The sequence below is a fragment of the Brachyhypopomus gauderio genome, chromosome 5 (genome assembly GCF_052324685.1).
Source record: "Brachyhypopomus gauderio isolate BG-103 chromosome 5, BGAUD_0.2, whole genome shotgun sequence".
NCBI lineage: Eukaryota > Metazoa > Chordata > Actinopteri > Gymnotiformes > Hypopomidae > Brachyhypopomus > Brachyhypopomus gauderio.
Window position 1 is genome coordinate 10,580,264 of NC_135215.1, and position 20,970 is coordinate 10,601,233.

General features: G+C 42.8%; 1 protein-coding gene across 3 annotated transcripts; it reads left to right on the forward strand.

The window, feature by feature from the left end:
* Nucleotides 1–2,427: 2,427 nt before the first annotated feature.
* On the forward strand, nucleotides 2,428–19,412 carry aebp2 (AE binding protein 2). Of its 3 annotated transcripts, XR_013130868.1 has the most exons (10): nucleotides 2,428–3,049; nucleotides 9,194–9,401; nucleotides 10,131–10,238; nucleotides 10,822–11,008; nucleotides 11,110–11,234; nucleotides 11,536–11,603; nucleotides 16,072–16,185; nucleotides 16,456–16,560; nucleotides 16,686–16,815; nucleotides 18,599–19,412. XR_013130868.1 is itself a non-coding variant. In XM_077005575.1 (8 exons), the coding sequence occupies exons 1-8, from the start codon at nucleotides 2,553–2,555 to the stop codon at nucleotides 18,609–18,611; spliced, it is 1,320 nt and encodes a 439-aa protein (XP_076861690.1). In that variant the 5' UTR covers nucleotides 2,428–2,552; the 3' UTR covers nucleotides 18,612–19,412. The 3 variants fall into 3 exon arrangements, 1 of the variants encoding a protein (XP_076861690.1); XR_013130867.1 differs by having other exon boundaries at nucleotides 16,456–16,815; XM_077005575.1 differs by lacking the exons at nucleotides 16,456–16,560; nucleotides 16,686–16,815.
* The last annotated feature ends 1,558 nt before the right edge of the window (nucleotides 19,413–20,970 follow it).

Sequence of the window (20,970 nt, forward strand, 5' to 3'; positions counted from 1 at the left end):
TAATGTGTGAGCATCATTATGCTACTTAGTATAAAATGTTGTACTGATAACCTCAAGCACGTCCATGTTTGTAATAGAATAACCATAAAATGTTAGAACTTAACCAAGCCTTTGATGTAGGTCAGGTGTCCTTGGGGGTCTTCTGATGTAGGTCAAGTCTCTCCCCCATACACTACCATCCTCACCAACTTCATACGCTACCCTCCTCAACATCCCACACTAGCCTCCTCAACATCACACACTGCCCTCCTCAACATCACATACTACCCTCCTCAACATCACATACTGCCCTCCTCAACATCACACACTACCCTCCTCAACATCACACACTAGCCTCCTCAACATCACACACTACCCTCCTCAACATCACACACTGCCCTCCTCAACATCACACACTACCCTCACCAACTTCATACACTACCCTCCTCAACATCACACACTGCCCTCCTCAACATCACACACTACTCTCCTCAACATCACACACTGCCCTCCTCAACATCACACACTACCCTCCTCAACATCACACACTACCCTCCTCAACATCACACATTGCCCTCCTCAACATCACACACTGCCCTCCTCAACATCACACATTGCCCTCCTCAACATCACACACTGCCCTCCTCAACATCACATACTGCCCTCCTCAACATCACACACTGCCCTCCTCAACATCACACACTGCCCTCCTCAACATCACACAATGCCCTCCTCAACATCACACACTGCCCTCCTCAACATCACTCTCTACCCTCCTCCTTGGTAAATCCTCTGTTCACTGACTGCAGACTCTACTACAATTCATAGGTCAAACACATTCAAAGAACTGCAGAGTCATGGGTATGTTACCCCAATGCAACAGCTCATGTCTATATTGTGTTTATTTCCATTAAAAGATTCTATTCTGGGTATGAACCCACGCAGTGATTTATAACCAACTAGTAAATAGGTACAAAGCGGCACGATACGCAGATGTTTTGCACACTTTCTATACACCTTCATGTCACATACCCTAGTAACTTGCCACATACCCTAGTAGCAGCTGTGTTCTACATCACAGCTCGACGTGGTGTGATATGACACGGTGCTCTGAAGTGTATAGACAGCCTTTCAATATTACAATGGAAGACAGCACATCTGTCAAAAATGACTTTGTGATGAAGTGTAAGGACTATGATGAGTGATAATCCTTACACACCTCATCCCACTGTTCTCAAATCAGAGGGTCTCTGAGGTCCGGTGGACATACAAATACACTACAAAATACAGCACCTGCATTTAATGTGACAATTAGTTAAGCAAATGTTATGCTGAAATAGATATCTGTATGTGTATGCCTCTTTAGCACCATCTACTGTATGTTTCAGGTCCTGAGTGCATACTCTGTGTATTGATGGTGTATTCTTGTAACCAAGAAGGGCACCAGATTAATTTTAAAATAATTCTGATATTTTTATATAATGCTGAATTCAGGTTGAAGAACCTGAAGAACAACTGAAACTAAAAGCATCTGTAACACTAGATAGTCATGATGTTGTGATGATGTCATGGTGACATAATGAAGTCTTAATGTCCACACCCTTCATATTAATATAGCAAAATGTAGCTTGGAGAATAGAAGAGTTCCTACTTTAAGTCCTTCACTGTAAGAAAGATATGCAGGACTCCAAAACCAGTTTTAACAAATGTCACTTACCACATCAACAATCAGCCCCTCCTCTAACATAACTAGTCACCCTGGCTGGTTATGGATTTTATTATTATTTTCCCCTAGAAGCATGGTCGATATTGATTGGTTTTCCTTGGAAGCATGGTTTATCTTGATTGTTTTTCCCTAGAAGCATGGTCTATCTTTTTGCACAAATTCTCTTTTCGTATTTTATAAATTGTAGAATTTGCTAAAACTGTCATCACTCACATCACTTACTTATAGTGTCTGCTAACTACACTGTAACTGCATATAACTGAGATTTACAGCACTTGGCACACAGGGCACAATGTACACTGCATTCCTAGTGTAGTACCTATGACATAGTGTACACTACATTTCCAGTGTAGTACCTAGGACATAGTGTATACTACATTCCTAGTGTAGTACACATTCGTAGCTCGATCAGATGTGCAAATGAAGTTCTTTTGATGTTCAAGGAAGTGAAACCAGTTTATATTTCAGGTCCTCTGTCTTATTTGTTTTTGAACCTTTTCTAGTATAACCACATTTTACTGTCTGTCTTTAAAAGGGCTTCTATAACACTCGAACACACAAGGGAATAATATACCTCTTTCACTCCAAAAACATTAAAAAACTGATATTTTTTTCTAAAGATGTGTCGTGTATATACAGTGTGTGTGTGTGTGTGTGTGTGTCTTGTGTGCTGTTTGAAGGGGTCACAACACGTGGAGGCGCATAATGTGACGTCACATGGCTCCGCCCAGCACGTCGCTGCGCAACCTCACAGTGTGCAGGCGGAGAAGAGCGAGCGCTCACGTTTCGGTTCCGTCGCACTTCGTACGTTTATTTGGATATCCAGAAGATACTTTGTACGATTGGAATGGCTACCAGCACCTGCGATGCATCCGATCAAGACTCTTCCAACACCAGCGACCAAAGCAGCGGCATATTCCGCGACGAGAAACACGAGGGCCTGCGTGCTCCGCATCAGGAACCGGGTGATAGCGACAACGTTAAGATGGACGAGAACTGCGAGCGAGACGAAGTGGCCAGCGAGGAGAAACCCGCGACGGCGGATAACGAGTCTCGGGAAACAACACGCGACGGCAACGAATTACGCGAAGAGGCTAAAGGAGAGACAGAAACGTATACCGAGTCGAGCGGGCTGAAGAAATGCCACGCGGAGAAGAGCTGCGAGAGTGGCGAGTGCGCGGCGGACGTGACCGGGGAGCTGAAGCGAGAACAAAGAGAGGAGAGCGTGTGCTCGCCCGGCGAGAGCGCGGACAAGACGGGCAGCGCCATCAAACGCAGAGCCAGCGTGGAGATGTCGTCCTCTTCTGACGGAGAGCCGCTCAGTCGGATGGACTCGGAAGACAGGTTTGTACGTTTGGTGTGCGGTGTCGGGCTTCACGTGGCCTAAAGGGTCCCTGAAAACCACCGAATACGTGTGTGAGGAACGGGAGCGCGGCGGCGTGCAGGTGAGCGCGGCGGCGTGCAGGTGAGCGCGGCGGCGTGCAGGTGAGCGCGGCGGCGTGCAGGTTATCAGTGTCCTAGTGTCTACAAGCTTCCTAGTGTCTACAAGCTAGAGAGTTTGTTCTCGGGGCAAAACTGCCCTCAGGTCCTAGTACTTCACCCTAGATTTAGTGGTTATAATCATCAACAGTAACCTTCATCAAATGACCTTATTTTGACCACTTTATTTAAATCAATCCTAACAAATTGAGAAGAAGAGAAAGCACACATCCCCTGTATTCCATGACTGCATTAACTTGGTGGTAGGGGTGCACGATATGGACTAGAATTGCGATGTGCGATAACGTTGTTGGATATCCCGATATCGATGTGAACCACGATAAATTAAGATTAAAATACAGAAATGTAGTGTCTCTCTGAACAGCAGCACGTTAATTTGTTTTGTTTTTTACTGTGTAATGAATCCAGAATAATTGCAAATATTTTGCAGGTTTATTCAACAATAGATTCAATCTAGGTTTATACTTTCACGAGTGAGCGACTCCGCACACCTCGTTAACCTCCGCGAACGGCGGAAGCGTTTAATCTTGCCGTGTCACATTCTTTGCAGTGTAGTCCGAAACGATATGTAGGCCTAGTAGTATAAAAAACACCCCTCAAATACAGGGGAATGAACTTTTACCTGACCAATTTTAATGTTGCTTTGTGTTTCAGGTTTGAAAAGTGCTGGAATTTAGGCTAAAGTATTTGAAAAGGCTTGAAATTGTAACTACTTCGTTTCACAACAAATATCTGTCTGACTGAACAATTCTCTTGTATTACGTTAACAAACACGAGCCTCTTGTAATTCCAAGACGAAACATGAGAGAACGTGAAGACGTTAAGATTGGGCGTTTTGAAAATAAATATCCATTAAATAATGTGATAAAAAAGCGAATTATTTCGAATCATTTAGAGTATATGTATAAATATTTTATTCAATAACGTGCTGGGAATTATTGAAATGGACCTTGAAAGTGACATACAAGTGTTTGAATTCCACCTTGTATAGGTGTATGAACCCTGCAAACATGACTGTTCTCATTGCGCCGAGACGCGGCGCGCGAGAACTTTAAATAAATAATAACATTAAATAATGTGATTAAAAAAGCGAATTATTTCGAATCATTTAGAGTATATGTATAAATATTTTATTCAATAACGTGCTGGGAATTATTGAAATGGACCTTGAAAGTGACATACAAGTGTTTGAATTCCACCTTGTATAGGTGTATGAACCCTGCAAACATGACTGTTCTCATTGCGCCGAGACGCGGCGCGCGCGAACTTTAAATAAATAATAACATTAAATAATGTGATAAAAAAGCGAATTATTTCGAATCATTTAGAGTATATGTATAAATATTTAATTCAATAACGTGCTGGGAATTATTGAAATGGACCTTGAAAGTGACGTACAAGTGCTTGAATTCCACCTTGTATAGGTGTATGAACCCTGCAAACATGACTGTTCTCATTGCGCCGAGACGCGGCGCGCGCGAACTTTAAATAAATAATAACATTAAATAATGTGATAAAAAAGCGAATTATTTCGAATCATTTAGAGTATATGTATAAATATTTAATTCAATAACGTGCTGGGAATTATTGAAATGGACCTTGAAAGTGACGTACAAGTGCTTGAATTCCACCTTGTATAGGTGTATGAACCCTGCAAACATGACTGTTCTCATTGCGCCGAGACGCGGCGCGCGCGAACTTACAAAATTCGAGAGGTGCACGACCTCGTGAATTGACAGCGCGCGAGGCAATTGCACACGGGCGAAGCCACCGCGATTACGTTATTTTCGCCTCCCGGACCCTCGCGCCGCATCAAGTGTAAACCAGGCTTAAACCAAATCGCGTGTCTGATGAGCGTGTTCACGCCCCACTCCAGGGTTGCCAGGTCCTACAAAAGCTTTCCGCACAAAATCTGCGAGTGTAAGTTGTCGGCGTGGGGGGGGGGTGTTGCGAGTGTGAACTGGAGACAAATTAAGTATTATATCGCGATCGATTCTTAGTGTTGACTTGTAACTTCCGCAGTAGCCCAACTCAAAAGTAGCCCAAAAAACCGCACCCCGCGGCCCCAGAATTTTTACCCGCGGCTGGATTTTCAAACAAGCCCAATTTGGCGTGAAAACCGAGAACCTGGCAACTCTGCCTCACTCTGCCTCTTGCCTACTTACGTCACGTGATCATAGTCTGCAGCGCGAATAGCTCCCTCTATTGCTGGACGAGGATAACGCAATTTGAGTTTGCTGTTATTCAAGGAGTTATCGTGGCTCTTTCGATGTGTTTATCGTGAAACTTCACATCGCGATAACGATAAAAATACGATTAATCGTGCAGCCCTACTTGGTGGTTTCTCAGCGCTATGTGTAACTGTTCACTTCTCTGCAAAATTCACACATCCACAACCTCTTCGTATTTTGAGACCAAGGCTGTGAGAAGTAAAAAAAAAAAACCATATAACGTGAACATGTTCTGATGTAAATTAGCAGCATACATAATTATTTGGTTCCTCAGCTTGAAAAGCTTTAAGGGTAGGCCTGTTTGCTCCCTGTTTTTACTGGGGATGTTTTATTTAAAATCATGAGATTCTCTTAACCACATGCACACATTCCAACAGCCCGTGTGTGGGGCGGGAGGTCCAACCTACGATGGAGCCTGACCCCAACATGCACACAACCACGCACACATACACACAGTGCGTGGTTGTGTGCATGTTGGGGTCAGGTTCCATCATAGGTTGGAACATCCTACACCTACATCAACTACATCAAAAAAATGTCAACACGAACATCTACAAGATGCCATAGCGTCATAAAGCTACACTTGGTACATTTTCATATATACACACACACACACACACAGTTGTACACAGTTTGTGTAATTATGTTGTAATTTTGACTTTTGATGAGGATCAATTGTCCTTTCAGGCTCTTGAAGTTCTTGACCTGCTTATAAGCTTTCGCCCACCCGTATCTCACTCATTTCTCATTCTCACTGCCTTCAGCTTATGATGAAAAGATGATCATACTCAGTGCTGTGTATGAATTTAACTTAAATACTTCTGTAGTCCTGGGGCACTGAGCCCCTCCTCCAGGCCTGGACACAAACCCTTACTGACTGCACCTCATTCTAACACTGATAACATGGACCCACACATGATATGTTTTCATGATGAAATACTGAATGTTTTACCGAACGGGCAGTCATGGCCTGGTGGTTAGGAAACTGGTCTTGTGACCGGAGGGTCGTGGGTTAGATTCCCAGACCTGAGGCTATGACTGGGGTGCCCCTGAGCAAGGCCCTTAACCCTCAATTGCTCACTTGTATAAAAATGTAAGTCGCTCTGGATAAGGGTGATATAAATGCCATAAATGTAATGTAAATGAACGATGAACAACTCCAGCAGAAACACAGTCTGAATTCTCGTGTGTTTGTGTTGTGGTGTTTTGAGTGTTTCAGCCCTGCTGCTCTTCAACTGGGGAATTTTTAAGAAAATCAATGCATAACGGTCAAAATTCCACCTGTCTGCAAAAATTAATTCAGCTATAGTCATTTTATGAAACTTATATTAGTCATATTTTCACAGAATATTGGCCAAGTAATCTAAAACTACTTCATATACAATCTTTTGAAACAATAGAAATTGTAAAAAAAGAAAAAACTACAAGATTTTTTGTTTGTTTAATTAGTAGTTTTGTTAGACCTCGGTAACTTATTTTAGACCCAGTTTAACCAGTACTGTACACACTATTTGAGTAAGTGAAACTGAAAGATTTGTTCATCTTATTTTTCTAAAGATGATGCTACTTATAATGATAAACAGGTATAATGCACAGCATTGCTTGCTTGCAATAAATAATTTTAATTGTACCTTGAGAGCTTTACACAAGACTGCCTAGTACACACATCTGTAACATGTAGCCCTTAAAAAAACTACAGGTGTACAGAGTCTACAGACCAACTATAACGTGTTGTCCTTACAAATCCTCTACAGGTGTACAGAGTGCACAGACCATCTATAACATGCTGTTAGGCACTTTGCTTCTAATATAAAATATAAGCCTGTGGTGGTATGTTTTTTTTAATGAAGTAACAGAGTACTACCAATTTTGGCTGCTGTAATTTGTCATGTACCTTGTTACTGGAATTCAGGAATTTCCCTCTGGGATAAATAAAGTATCTATCTAGTTCTGTAGTCCAGCAGTCTTGCGGTCAGGACTGGGCCTGGCACTGCAGGTGTAGCTGGAATATGTTCTGGATTTGGGATATACGTTGGGTTACAATTTACATTTCTGGTATTTAACTGACACTTTTATTCAAAGCCACTTTGAATTATAACCACAGTTTGACCAAACGACGTTTGAGGGGTCTTGCTCAGGAGCCCACAGTGGCATCTGGGGGCAACAGTGTCCACTACCAGTGGGCAACATTGGGGTTTGAACTGGTGACCACCTGATTATTAATCACATATAATTTGCGCTGTAGTTTGGGCTACAGTTTGGATTAATCCCAACCTACACCCATTTAGCACTCAGGTGCTTTGAAAAGTTCAGATGTTTTTGTTCCAGTGAAGCCAGTATGTGCTCCCGTGTGTGTGTGTGTCTTTGGAGGAGCAGACAGACTGTGTGTGTGTATGTGTGTGTGTGTGGGGGGGGGGGGGGGGGGGGAGCAGACAGACTGTGTTGTCCTCCATTATTTTCCTGCCTGTTGCCCCCAGCCTGGGGTGTTGTTGCATGAATGTGGGCAGTCAAGTTTGAAAAGGCAGCAACAGATGGACCCGTGTGTGCGCACGCGCAAGGGAGAGAGGGTATGAGGGAATAAGTGTTGCGGGACCCTGCGGGACTCCTCCTGACAGCCGGCACAGGATCTCCAGTTTTGTCTCCACTTCACCACAGATGCACACCACCTGTTCTCTGTGGCTAGCTTGAGTGCTCTGATGTGATGTGTCTTCGGCACTGTAAGCTGGGCACAGGTGGTTAAGTTTCATGTGGGCAGTGCACTCAGACTGGAAGTGGAGACGTTATAGTTCTTCACATCAGAATATTTTGACCCAGTTTAGCAACACTATACATACGGTTCCACAGAATTTGAGTAAGTGAAACTGAAAGATTGGTTCATCTTATTTTTCTTAAGATTATGCTACTGATAATGGCAAACAGGTATAATGCACAGCATCGCTTGCTTGCAATAAAGAATTTAAATTGTACCTTGAGAGTTTAACACAAGACTGCCTAATACACACACCAGCTCCTTCAGAAGACCCACAGAAGGTGTACACTAGTCTACAGACCATCTGTAACCTGCATCTTTTGTTAGTCTGGTTCAGGCCTTCATCACTGGTCAGTTTTTGAACTCTGTTGAAGTATATGTGGGTGGTCACCTGTTCTAAAACCTACAGTAATATTGTATGTAATAATGTTGTAGTAGTACATTTATTGTAGTAATAATGTATGCCATGCCATGTTGATATTGTATTTTAGTATTACAAAGTACTTTAAGTGTTATTTTAAAAATATTAATATAAATCCTCTTATAAAAAATTGTCCATGTGTATTAGTGCTTTTAAAGTGCTTTTTGTTAGTTTGAACTAAAGTTACAGATGTTTATTGAAATGATGGTTGTTTCTCTCTTTATACTCTGATGGTTTTGCTTATGTTTGTGGGGAGTACTGCTGTGTAGTATTGGGTAAGCTCACAGTTCTCCTGGTTTGAATGTTCTTTCCACATCACACTGAAGCACATGGAAATCTCAGCCTCAACTGTCTTGTTCTGGAACATTATATTGTTCCGTGACTCTCAGATGCTAAAATGATACAGATGCTAAAACAGATATTAATTTCCATATTTTGGTGCAAGTGATTTGTCACTATTGTGACTAATGTCACATAAACTGCTTACTGCTGTCCTATAAGCTGCTGGTATGTCACACGTAGAGGTACATGTGTGTCTACATCTCTTAAGATTCATGTTTGTGTGTGTGTGTGTGTGTGTGTTTCAGCATTAGCAGCACCCTGATGGAAATCTATAGCACGGCGTCCAGTGGTCGTTCCACTCCAGCCATGATGAACGGCCATGCCACGGTGTCTTCAGCCTGTGCTAAAGGTTCCTACCACTGCTGCTGGGACCAGTGCTCCAAGCTTTGCAAAAGCAGCCCAGACCTGGCCGAGCACATACGTGGCGTGCATGTGGATGGCCAGCGTGGCGGGGTCAGTCCCACGCCCACCAGCGGGGTGGCGCCACTGCACCACTCTTCACACCTGTCGCTCACTCAAGATTAGTGGATGACTGTTGTTTTTACTGATTTGATGGCAGTCAGGACAGTGAAATTAAACTAAAACAACTGCAAGAAAATGTAAACATGCAAGTACAAACACTTGACCTTTACAAACTCTTGACTACAAGAGGAGCAGGTAGACATCCCCAACCCTAGACGTTAAAATACGACCATTATAATTCAAGTAACAGTTGCTACAGTTGTTAAAGTCCTGCTAAAATCGCCATGCTGTAATTCAGCTTCAAGGCGTGTGCTCTTTCATTTATACTTTTATGATGTACTGTGGCATATAGCCATGGATGATTCTCATTTAACACTAATAATTCCAGAACCCAAGAGAAGGACCTTTTAGAAAAGTCACAAGGGAAGTAAATAGATTACTGCTGCTGTCATTGTGCTATTTCTGCATTTCCTGTTTACAGCTGTAATCTAAAAACTGATTTTTGAACAGTTTCAGTATATTTTAAGAAAAAACTGAAGCTTCATTATTTACTCACCAATACCAAGATAATAAACACGTACTGTTCCAGCTAAGCTACATCAGACTGTAACAGCCCAACTGGCAGTGGTGTGTGTGTGTGTGTGTGTGTGTGTGTGTGTGTGTGTGTGTGTGTGTGTGTGTGTGTGTGTGTGTGTACTGACGGTGTTTCTTCTGTGCCAGGTGTTTGTGTGTCTGTGGAAGGGCTGTAAGGTGTACAACACCCCCTCCACTAGCCAGAGCTGGCTGCAGCGACACATGCTGTCCCACAGTGGAGATAAACCTTTCAAGGTACGACTCGCTCCTTCACATCGCCTGCACCTCTGCGAGGTGGCTTTGGTCTACTGTCCTTCCCTAGTAAATATATGGTGCAAATATGAGGTTCGCAATCAAAATCCATTTAATTGAAATGTATATTTTATTGTAAAATGACGTCTAAGATCGTTGACATACTGAACCAGAGTATGTAGTTCAGTACCTGCAGTTTGGGGGTAAGAGACCGTTGAACAGACTTTTTGGAGAACACACTGGTAGCCCAGTGGGCAGGTGATGTTGGGCGATTGCCTGTTTTTCTTCATTGAAGATGGTAACTGAATAATAAACTAAATTCAAAAACAATTTATTGATTTCTTTGATAGACATAAAATGGTGAATATATGGCTGGCTGCACACATGTGCCTACAGGGTAATTAATTCCGGGATGCAGGATGGTGATTTATCATTTATCTGACCTACACAACCAAATGCGTGTGCTATGCCAGTAAGATATGTGCTGAATAGAAGCGCCACTATAATGGATCACAACACACTGTGCTGATCTTATGTTGATATGAAAGACAAATACAGTGTGGCTTATTTTCCTTGTTTTTTTCAGTGTGTAGTGGGTGGCTGCAATGCTACTTTTGCATCCCAGGGGGGGCTAGCGCGCCATGTGCCCACCCACTTCAGCTCACAGAGCTCCTCCAAGCTGTCTAGCCAGGCTAAGCTGAAAGAGGAGTCTCCGTCTAAAGCCGGCGGTAACAAGCGCAGGAGGCAGAAGAACAAACGGAGGAGGTCCCTGCGTACGCATCACTTGCCCTCTTCCCTCCTTCATGACAACAGTTGTTTGTTTACGTGTTGTCTTTCGTGTGCGTGTCTTGTAACGCGCTATGACCCTTCCCAGCTCGGCCACATGACTTCTTTGATGCGCAGACCATGGACGCCATCCGCCACCGCGCCATCTGCCTAAATCTGGCAACCCACATTGAAAGTCAGGGCAAAGGTCACAGTGTGGTGTTCCACAGCACGGTGAGCCTGGAGTGATGAGCTGGGGGTGATTGTGAATGGTGTTACGGGGGGCGTGATTGTGAATTGTGTTACTGGTGTTTGTAGTTATAGCTATGTGAGTAGTTGTTGGGTGAGAGCCTGTTTATAACGTTCATAATAGTAACGTGTGCAGTTATCACAATTAAGGCAGATATCAGTTAGGGCAGGTACCAGGGTTCATAATGGCCCCTTCTATACACGCACCAAGACATTGCTCCATACCTTCTGGTTTGGGGGTTTTGTGTCTCTTAAACTGTTTAAGTGTAACTCTCTTTATTCCAAGGTAATTGCGAGACGAAAGGAGGATTCTGGGAAGGTGAAGGTGCTGCTTCACTGGACTCCTGAGGACATGTGAGTATAGACATCAGTCCCCCACAACAAGGTACATGGTTGTGACCCCACACATCAGTCCGTCACAACCATCACACACGCGGTCCTTATATCGTCATCACAACCATGTCACACACGCACGCGGTCTTTATATCGCCGTCACAACCATCTCACACACGCGGTCCTTATATCGCCGTCACAACCATCACACACATGCACTGACAGCCATCATACACCTGTGCTCACATCGTACATACGTTCATTACCATCCCATGTATGATCACACACTCATAACATCACACCTAATGTGCGTGGTGATGAAGGGTAAAAAGCTTGTATCTGATACAGTGTCTCTCTCTGTGTAATCTCTCTCTCTCTCTCTCTCTCTCTCTCTCTCTCTCTCTCTCTCTCTCTCTCTCTCTCTCTCTCTCTCTCTCTCTCTCTCTCTCTCTCTCTCTCTCTCGTGTCATGGCACACCCTTCCTTGTTGTGTGTCCAAGTCTATATGTTTACTCTAATACCCTTCAAAGGAAAGAATGATCTTTGTTTCCAAAGGCAAAATGACCTTTCAATGTGTCTTTTTTAACAACCACTCATAATTCACACCCAAACTGGAAAAATCAGCATTTTTCTTGATTCAGTGAATGATCCAACATGTTTGTTTCCATCAGTTCTGCCATTGCTCTGGTTTTGCATCTCTGGTGCAGCGTGTAAACCACACCAGCCTGTCAGGCAGAGGGGATGCTGCTGATGGAGCGTTTGTTCACCTTAAATGTTCCTATTTATAGCCTCATCGATCCGGATGTGAACCTTACAGCCCACGTGCAGGAGACAGTGTGGTTGGGCTGACTGGTGTTCTCCAGTAGGCTTGTGCTGGGAGCGTGTGAGAGAGAATAAGATACTGGTCTCACGGGAGCTGCTATTCTAAAGCACACATCAATCTGGAGCTCGAATAAGGGATGTCAGCTCAGCGATAACCCTGAGAAAGCTGGTGTCCCAAGGGACTGTATTTAAAACAGATTTTTGGGTCACCAGAACAAGCAAAACGATACTCCTTCGTGGAAAAAGTTTTTTTAATGTTCTTTCTAATAATCTCTGTGGAATGTTTGAGGAGCGGGATGCAAACATGGGAGAGACATTGAATTTCTGGAGTATATTCTGGAGTTTATAGTTTGGTATATGCTGCAAAATATTTGCTGCTATTTCAGAAATGTTCTTACATTCCATTGATTTTTATAGTGATGGGTGATGGGTTTGGCTGTTGATCTGAGAGATGTGCAGTTCTTTGGTCCCAGTACGTGTGTTGCTGTGGACAGACTCTAGGCACCACTAGGGTTGCAGGGGTAACCGGTTTCACGGTATACCACGGTATTAAAATGCACGGTTATCATACCGTGTGCGTTTGCTTATTACCGGTAAAAAGCAAGCCAGCGGAGAAACTGACCCGCGCATGCGCAACTGCGCTCCGGTTCAGCTACTCAGCACAGCGGTGAGAATTTCAGAAAGTGTATCAGACCTAACAAATTTTTTTACAAAAAAAAAGCTAAACTAATGTCAGCGGCGAAAATGACGTAATCGCGGTGGCTCCGCCCGTGCGCGAGGGTCTCGCGCGCTGTCGATTAGCGAGGTCGTGCACCTCTCGAATTTTGTAACTTTGCGCGCGCTGCGCCTCAGCGCAATGAACAAAGTCATATTTGCAGGGTTCACACACCTTTATAAGGTGGAATTAAAGCACTTGTACGTCATTTTAAAGGTCCGTTTCAACATTTCCCAGCACCTTAAACTTAATAAAGTTAAATATTTATACATATACTCGAAATAATTCGCTTTTTCATCACATTATTTAATGGTTGTTTATTTTCAAAACGCCCAATCTTAACGTCTTCACGTTCTCTCATGTTTCGTCCTGGAATTACAAGAGGCTCGTATTTGTTAACGTAATACAAAAGAACTGTGCGGAGTCGCGCGCTACGGTCACTAGTGAAAAGAATAAACCTAACTTTTTATGGTCCTTGCTTTCACTGGATGTGAAAGACGCCATTAATTTACATGCGTTCATTTTCAAATTCTAACGTGCCTGTTTTTCATATGTTAAAACCAGACTCGGTGTGAAAGCCTTAAAATAGAAATCTCTATTGTGATGATGTCAGAAATAAATCCTCTCTTTCTGCAGTATCTGGTTATATTCCAACTTGGCAGTACAACGGACGTTTACAACAGTTGTTGATCAGACACTGACCCAGGCTGAGTTTATCAGATATTAAATAATTTAAACTTAAATAATTGTACTGAAATCCATGATTTAGGTTTCTCTAATTTTGCAGTATTTACAGTTGTGATCAAATTTATTCAACCCCCACTGAAATAAAGTGTTTTGGCCAGTTTGACATTGATTTTGATCATTTCAGTCATCTTATTTACAATTATATCAAAGAGGCACTTATAAATTAGACAAACATAACATAATATTTATGATGGAATAACCACAAATGTCTTTACTGTGCTCACATCATTATCAGTTTTATTCAACCCCCTAGTGACATTATTTTTTAGTACTTAGTACAACATCCTTTTCCAGTTATGACAGCTTTCAAGCGTGAAGCATAGCTTGACACAAGTGTCTTGCAGCGACCTATGGGTATCTTAGCCCATTCTTCATGGGCAAAAGCCTCCAGTTCAGTCACATTCTTAGGCTTGCGCACTGCAACTGCCTTCTTTAGGTCCCACCAGAGGTTCTCAATTGGATTTAAGTCTGGTGATTGCGATGGCCACTCTAGAATGTTCCAGCCTTTCATGTTCAACCATGCTCTAGTGGACTTGGATGTGTGCTTCGGATCATTGTCCTGTTGGAAGGTCCAACGTCTCCCAAGCCGCAGGTTTGTGACTGACTCCATCACATTTTCCTCCAAGATCTCCTGGTACTGAAGGGAATTCATGGTACCCTGCACACGTTGAAGCTTTCCTGTACCATTAGAAGCAAAACAGCCCCAAAGCATAATTGACCCCCCGCCATGCTTCACAGTAGGCAAGGTGTTCTTTTGTTCATAAGCCTGGTTCTTCCTTCTCCAAACATAGCGCTGGTCCATTGTCCCAAACAGTTCTAATTTAGTTTCATCTGACCACAGTACACTGTCCCAAAACCTTTGTGGCTTGTCCACATGACTTTTGGCATACTGCAGTCGACTTTTCTTGTTCTTTGGAGTCAGCAAGGGGGTGCGTCTGGGCGTTCTGGCATGGAGGTCTTCGTTATGCAGTGCGCGCCTTATTGTCTGAGCTGAAACTTCAGTGCCCACATCTGACAGGTCTTTTTTCAGTTCCTTAGCAGTCACGCGGGGATTTTTCTCCACATTACGCTTCAGGTAGCGCACAGCAGTCGCGGTCAGGATCTTCTTTCTGCCACGACCAGGTAACGTTTCCACTGTGCCCTTTAACTTGAACTTGCGAATGATACTTCCGATAGTGTCTCTTGGAATATTTAACAACTTCGCAATCTTTTTATATCCATTGCCATTCTTGTGAAGAGCAATAACCTCTTCTCTTGTCTTCTGGGACCATTCTCTTGCCTTCACCATGCTTGGAAACACACCAGTAGATGTCTAGAAGGAGCTGAGTATCACAGTCCTTTTAAATCTGCCTAATTGGTGCTTATCATGCTTGATTGCTGCTCGTTGACATCCACAGATGTTTTCAATACCTGATGGAAAACACTGGAATGAACCTCTGTTCTTAGGAGTGGTAGTCGTAAAGGGGTTGAATAATTGTGTCAATGAAGAAATCACAAAAAGGCCATTTAATACTTTATGACAAAAAAAATTGATGCTATCTTGGTTGCATTTAGTTCTTTAACAAGTCCTTGTAAGATTTCATTATGAACACAATTACAAATGTGCACTGAATTCCATAAAACCCTTCGCAGCATTGGGGGTTGAATAAATTTGATCACAACTGTATATAAACATGTTTACAGCTTTTTTTTAAAGGAGACATTTTGTATACAATAGTTGCAGGTTTCTACAATAAATAGTACAAACTAACTGTGATACCATGATAACCGTGATACCGCGGTATTTTCTGAGACGGTTATCATACCATGAAAATCTCATACCATTGCAACCCTAGGCACCACTGATATGGTGGACGCTGACCTGCCTTATTGGATATGGACCAGCTACAAGCAGACTGAGTCCTCACCTCCTGCCTGTCCGGTGGAGACACCTTAATTACAGGACTATACTAGTGAAGCCAGAGAACAAGCTAGTCCTCCTGCCACTGGGCACACCATGCAGTCTGGGTCCTGCTTACAAGAGTAACAGGTCCTCAGCTGTCTGCAGGTCATGGGTGAGGGGACAGGGCCTGGCATATTTGTATTTGTAAAGAGAAGTATGTAAGACACTTCTTTCTCTCTACCCCTCCGCTCCTTCTCTCCACCCCACCCTCTCTACCCCTGCTCCCTCTCCCTGCACCCTCTCTACCCCGCCCTCTCTGTACAGCCTGCCAGATTCGTGGGTGAGTGAGAGTGACCGACCGCAGATGAAGACTAAAGTGGTGCACCTGTCTCAGCTGCCCCAGGACACCGCGGTTCTGTTGGACCCAAACATCTACAGGCAAGACCCACCAGTGCAGTCCTCCCAGGGCTAAACTTTCAGTGCATGAACTCATCTGATCAAAAGGACTGCTTCAGCACAAAAAGCAATTATGATGTGATTTGTGAGTTGAGATGTGGGCACTAATGCAACGTTTTGCAGTTAGCTCTGAGGCCGCGTGGAACCGCTCTAGACTGCACCTGAGAACTGGGTGGATGGTAGTTTGAATTCACTATATGCTGTGGCTAATTTTACCTCACAGTGAGTTGTTGCATATAATTTTTCCACCAGGTGGTGCCAGTTACTTGCAAGACCAGTAGGCACTATGTGGATGTGTAAGGCAGCTGGACAAACGGAAGCCTTCATCAGTATAGCAGCAGTGACTTTTTAGGGAGGGTCAATACATTTTTGATATCTTGATTCACTTCACCATAAAACCATATAACTGCAAAATATCTAGTTTTCCAGTGGTGAAAAATAACAGTGGTATTCTATGTTGTGTGTGTGTGACTGTCACCCAGGGGCACTTTGCACTGTCCTGTTTTCCTCCAACAATGCAGCCCAATGCAGATGGTTCTTGAGTAATACCCTCAGTACAGAGTAGTTACTGAAGCAGTGTGGCGTACCCAACACCCTCTGAACACCCACAAGGTCAGCAGCTCCAAAGTAAATTGAGTAAATCTATTCAAGAATCGTGTGATTAGATTTGTTTATACAGTGCTGCTTGAAAGTTTGTGAGCCACCCAAATGTGGTCATAAAAAAAAGTTATCTTGTATAATTAACATCCAAATCTCCATTTATAAATTGTATTTGTAACATTAGAGTAAATTCTCTCTCCAAAAACTGAAAATCTGCCAAGTGCAGAAGTATGTGAACCCTTAGTAGCTTGTGGCACCTCCTTTTCAATCAATCAATCAAATTTTATTTATATAGCGCTTTTTACAACAGTTGTTGTCACAAAGCAGCTTTACAAGTGCCGAGTCCTAGCCCCCAGTGAGCAAGCCAAAGGCGACAGTGGCAAGGAAAAACTCCCTAGTTTTTTGCATGAGGAAGAAACCTTGAGAGGAACCAAGACTCAGGGGGGGAGCCCATCCTCCTCTGGCCTATGGCCTTTTGCAGCCATTACTTCAACCAAATGTCTTCTGTACCCACAAACGAGTGTCTCGCATCTGCTTTTGGGGATTTTTGCCCACTCCTCCTTGCAGAACTTCAACAGTTGAGAGGTTGGTGGAACATCTCGCATGTACCACCCACTTCAGATCTTGCCACAGCATTTCTATGGGATGGAGGTCCAGACTTACACTGGGCCTGTCCAAAGTGCAAATCTTTCTCTTAAGCCATTCCTTGGTAGTTTTGATGGAATGCTTTGGGTTGTTGTCTTGTTGCATAATCCATTTCTGTCCCAGCTTCAACTCCCTGGCTGATTGCAGGAGATTCTAGTCAAGAATTTGTTGAGAGACCTGGGATTTGATAGTTCCCTGGATAAGATCAAGTCGTCCAGGTCCGGAGGCAGAAAAGCAGGTCCACATTTCTACCACCATGCTTTACTGTTTGGAGGAGGTTCTTCTCTTTATATGCAGTGTTGTCTTTTCCAAACAATGGGGCCTGTGATTGAGGCAAAATCATAAACTGCTTAACTGATTACTTGAGCACTCACATGTTTCACCTGAGTCTTTTACCTAATTGACTTTACAAATGCAGCTGGTTCATTTTCTTTTGCACAAGCTCTGATTCCATGTTTCATGTAGTCTGCTGGCAAATCACACATTTTCCTCAAAAAAGTAAATGACATTGGTGAATATTTCATATACAAAAACTGGTGATGACAAAAATAAAAAAAATCATGGTAAAACAGAAAAATCTGAACCACTCAAGGAGTTCACAAGCGTTCAAACGGTTAACTTTATGTCCATTTGGACAATTGGATGAATATCAGGTTGGGTTTTTTTTGTACATTTCCTAGTTTCTTCGTAGTTTAGGTGGGGAGTGGTTGTCCTCTCTTACTCTGTTATGGTGCAGTAGAGGAGGTGCGGCCTGTACGTGCCACTGCTGTGTGATTAATGGTATCAAGCTCCTGGTTCTGATTTGGCGTCTGTGAGGAGTTTGTTTACATGGATTCTCAGTATGACCTTTGGTGCGCTGGAATTGCAAGCATTTGGAATATGTTGGTTAAGGCCTATGATCCTGCGAGGGGAAACGTGGATGTTAACGCTTCCATGGAGTTCCACTGCAGCCCACAGTAAACCAGCCACTCAATACCACTGGCCGCACGCTGCATGCGTGAACTGAATTCAGCCTGGATGTGACTTGTGTTCTTTGCCATGTTTACTGATCACCACATTCGATCTCTCCACAGCTCTAATCCTAAATGTGTGCAAGTGAGTGAGTATAAATGTCTGCCCTGCTGAAATGGATGTTTTCTTGTGTTTTTAGGATGTTTTTATAGGAACAGTGGAGCCAGCTGATGTTCCCAAACTAAAGTGGCCGAGTGGATCTTCAGAGGCAGGAACGCTTCCTGCTTCTCCTTTCACTTCTTCTTTTTGTTTTCTATTGCCCAAAGTCTGCCAAAGCATGCAGTGAAATTTAATATGTTTTTATCCCTTGAAGAGGAGAAAAGTTGCACAATAGCAAACTGACTGGTGCTGAACTTTTAAAGGTTTCTTCTTCTTTTTTTTTTATACCACTTTTCTCTCTTCATTCGTAACCCCAGTGAGGTTTAGACACCCCGCCTACCCATTTGTTCAGAAAGTGCCCATGTAAATATTCCTGGAGATTTGTAATATATTTTTGTACTGCAAAACTTCAAAAATTTTACTGTATTGTAGATAGCTGTAATATTCCACAAGCTTTAGGAAACATTACTGTACAGAATGATAGCGAATTAGCTGGGAACTATGTTCCTTTATTAAGTGAAGATAAAGTCTAGATATAGTGTCAGGTTAGGTGTAGTCATCATATCATCCCTTTCTCATGCCAGTGTTTGTCACATACAGGTACATCAGGCTCTGACGTTAAGGATGATTTGAAGTTGTGTGCTCTTTGTGGCCTCTACTCAAACTGTATACAAGCCAAGGACCATACAGACATCTCCAATAAATGGTGCTACAGCTAACACTAAACCTAGCATTTTAGACTAATGAAGAAAACCTGTTAGATGAACAGTGTTGGTGCTCTGTAGTTCATGGAGTGTTGCACAAGTTTCATATTGGATTTCAACTGTCTTTGTAGTAAAGCAGAAAATGTTGCACAGTTGTGTCTGTCTGATATTTGTGATGCTTGGTGTCCTGTACTACAACTCTCCAGAATGCTGTGCAGTCCACACTAGAGGCCAGCGAATTGTCCTGTGCATTTCCCTGCTGACCTGGTCTGAGTCCATGCTGTACAAGTACTTGGTTCTCACACAGCACTCTTGTTTAGCAGGAACGTGGAGGCCAGGAGCATCTGGGACTCATTTCTGTCGGCCCAGATTTTCAGGAGCTGAGTGGGAGGGGCTTGATGAGCCCAAAGCCCTAGCAACAGCAGCCTTAGCCAGCTACACAGACCCTAGTGCCCTTAGAGACTGACCCTAGTGCCCTGTTCAGATGTGCTGCACAGACCACAACACCTTTTACATCCCTGTATGGCTGTCTCAGATTCTAGCCGCTATGGAGAAATTGTGCTAATTTTTCTTTTGGTGTATGGGTGTGCGTAATAGACATACATATATTATAAGCTACTGACACATTTCTTCCAAACTCCATTTAGAGCATTTATTTATAAAAAATGATTATAAAGAGCTGGTGTTTTCAGGCCTTGACTAATGATATTTGTAAATGCACTATTAAGGTATTAAGTAATGTTCAGAAATCAATATTTGGTGGAATAACTAGTCAATCACAACTGTCATGCATTCTAGCCCACTCCCAAGTTCAAACTAATGTTTGTGCTTAAGGTTAAATGAGATTGAGTTCTGATCAGTTCATGAGTACATCATTAAGCAGAATGTGTTGGAATCCAACACACTGGAACAGAATGGCAGTCATTCATGCGGCGATACTGATCTAAAAAATGTTTGTAGTACTTGTGCTTAAAAGAGCAGCACAACAATACAAGGTGTTTTGAAAACGTGCTTTAAAAACAATTAAACCATTGGTCCCCATTGTTTTGATTGCAAACCTCTCAAGTACTTCTAAAGTTGAAATATAAAAATCAAACCCTTATTCTAGATGACTGGAGCTGTGCTGAAGGTCAGCAGTGCTGAGAGACTGCAGTTATGAACATTGTTAGCCCATTCCTCAGAGCTCTTACAGTCCTCTCTTTTGACCACTGTTCAAATATATGACGCAAATTATCCTGGCAGCTCTATTAAGATTTTTGATACAGTGTTATGTTTCAGTAAACTCTGTAAAAGGATAAGTCTTTGTCCTTGCAGTTCTGAGCACTGAATCTATGTTTTAATATGGTTCACAAACTACAAACAGTCATGTGTAATGAAAATGTTGTAAAACACCCTAAGTTGGAGCTGCACAGACCAAGAATATCAGATGATCAAGAATATCATTTGTCAGCAAGGAAAGAGTGCAACAAAACCGTAAATTCATTTTTGTAATAATCAAATAACATGAATATATGAACACTGGCAGTTTGAGCCAAGAAAGTTCAATTTCACACTCTGAACGTGACTTTTCAGGATCTGTTTTCAGGCAAAAACATGCCATGCATCCATGTGTGAAAATGGCACAGCTACAATCTAATCCTCATGCTAATTACAATCTAACCCTAATCTTCATGCTAATTACAATCAAGCCCTAAAACTAGATGCTAAT

Bases quoted from the DNA above. Each gene is read 5' to 3' on its own strand.
- aebp2 (XM_077005575.1), top strand. From the start codon at position 2,553: ATGGCTACCAGCACCTGCGATGCATCCGATCAAGACTCTTCCAACACC. The intron at 9,402-10,130 runs GTCAGTCCCACG...CTTCTGTGCCAG, and splicing joins TGGATGGCCAGCGTGGCGGG to GTGTTTGTGTGTCTGTGGAA. The intron at 11,235-11,535 runs GTGAGCCTGGAG...CTTTATTCCAAG, and splicing joins GTGTGGTGTTCCACAGCACG to GTAATTGCGAGACGAAAGGA.